This window comes from Numida meleagris, chromosome 6 (genome assembly GCF_002078875.1).
Source record: "Numida meleagris isolate 19003 breed g44 Domestic line chromosome 6, NumMel1.0, whole genome shotgun sequence".
In the NCBI taxonomy this organism is placed as follows: domain Eukaryota; kingdom Metazoa; phylum Chordata; class Aves; order Galliformes; family Numididae; genus Numida; species Numida meleagris.
The window spans coordinates 39,327,426-39,328,780 of NC_034414.1; the positions used below are offsets into that span (position 1 = coordinate 39,327,426).

General features: G+C 73.8%; 1 protein-coding gene across 1 annotated transcript in view; it reads left to right on the top strand.

Moving 5' to 3' along the window:
- FOS (Fos proto-oncogene, AP-1 transcription factor subunit) overlaps nt 367-1,355 on the top strand; it is a 2,749-nt gene continuing 1,760 nt past the window's right edge. Inside the window, exons 1-2 of the mRNA XM_021401462.1 lie at nt 367-673; nt 1,101-1,349. Coding sequence (XP_021257137.1) covers nt 533-673; nt 1,101-1,349 — 390 coding nt within the window. The 5' untranslated portion in view covers nt 367-532. The remainder of the gene's footprint in view (nt 674-1,100; nt 1,350-1,355) is intronic.

The window sequence follows — 1,355 nt, forward strand, 5'->3', positions numbered from 1 at the left end:
CCACGTCCCGTCCCGCGCCGCACTTGGCCGCAGCCTGGAGCGCTTCCCGTCAGTCACGCCCTCTCACAGGATGTATCCCATATAAGGATATCTGCGTCAGTGGGTTCCCGAGACCGGCCGTACCACTCCGCGAGGGGGGGGGAAACCCGGAGCCGCTCCTCCCGCCCCTCCCGCCGCGCTCCCCCCGCCCCGCCGCGCTTCCTCCGCCCCGCGGCTCCGATGTTTTCCGCGCTCGGCAGCGGAGCGGGGCGGGCGGCGGGGCCGGGCGCGCGGGGCGAGGCGGACGCGGGCAGAGCGGCCCCCCCCGCGGGTAGGCGTGGTGCGTCCCACGTGACGTAGGCGATTCACGCGGCGGCAGGGTATAAACGGGCGGCGCCGAGCGATACTCCAGCAGCAGAGGCAGCTCCGGCAGCGCAGAGAGAGACGCGCGGCGCGGACCGGACACAGGGACGCAGCCTGCCCCTCTTCGCCTTCACCCGCAGGGCGCTCCGCTAGCACCGCAAGGCCCCGCACAGCCGCGCAAACAGCCGACATGATGTACCAGGGCTTCGCTGGGGAGTACGAGGCGCCCTCCTCCCGCTGCAGCAGCGCTTCCCCGGCCGGGGACAGCCTCACCTACTACCCGTCCCCGGCGGACTCCTTCTCCAGCATGGGCTCCCCCGTCAACCCGCAGGTGAGGGCCGTTGCGCGGCCGCCGCGGGGCTCGGTGCCGGGAGTCTCGGGGAGGGGATGGGAGCGGGGGGCGGCGGGGTGCGCTTCGGGCCGGGTCAGGGCGGTGCGGGACCCGAGGGGCGCGGCTGGCTTCAGCCGGGCCGGGGGCAGCGTGGGGAGCGGCCGAGGCGCCGCTGCGGGGCGGGCACGGGGAGCTGGGGTCCGGGCTGCGCGTTGCGGCGGGTGTGTAAAGCGGCTTCATTGATAAAACGCGAGTTCATTGAGGAGACTCCGGAGCGGCGCCTGCGTCAGCGCGGACGTCAGAGATATTTATATCGGTCCGCTCTCGTGCGGAGCGGCGCTGGCGGCGCGGCCCCGGGGGCGGTGGGGAGCGGCCCGGAGGGGAGAGCTGACCGCAGCCCCCCCCCCCCCCCCGCTGTGTCCCGCAGGATTTCTGCACCGACCTGGCCGTGTCCAGCGCCAACTTCGTGCCCACCGTGACGGCCATCTCCACCAGTCCCGACCTGCAGTGGCTGGTGCAGCCCACCCTCATCTCCTCAGTCGCACCCTCCCAGAACCGCGGGCACCCTTACGGAGTCCCGGCGCCCGCCCCCCCCGCCGCCTATTCCCGCCCCGCCGTGCTGAAGGCGCCGGGCGGTCGCGGGCAGAGCATCGGACGAAGGGGCAAAGTCGAGCAGGTGAGC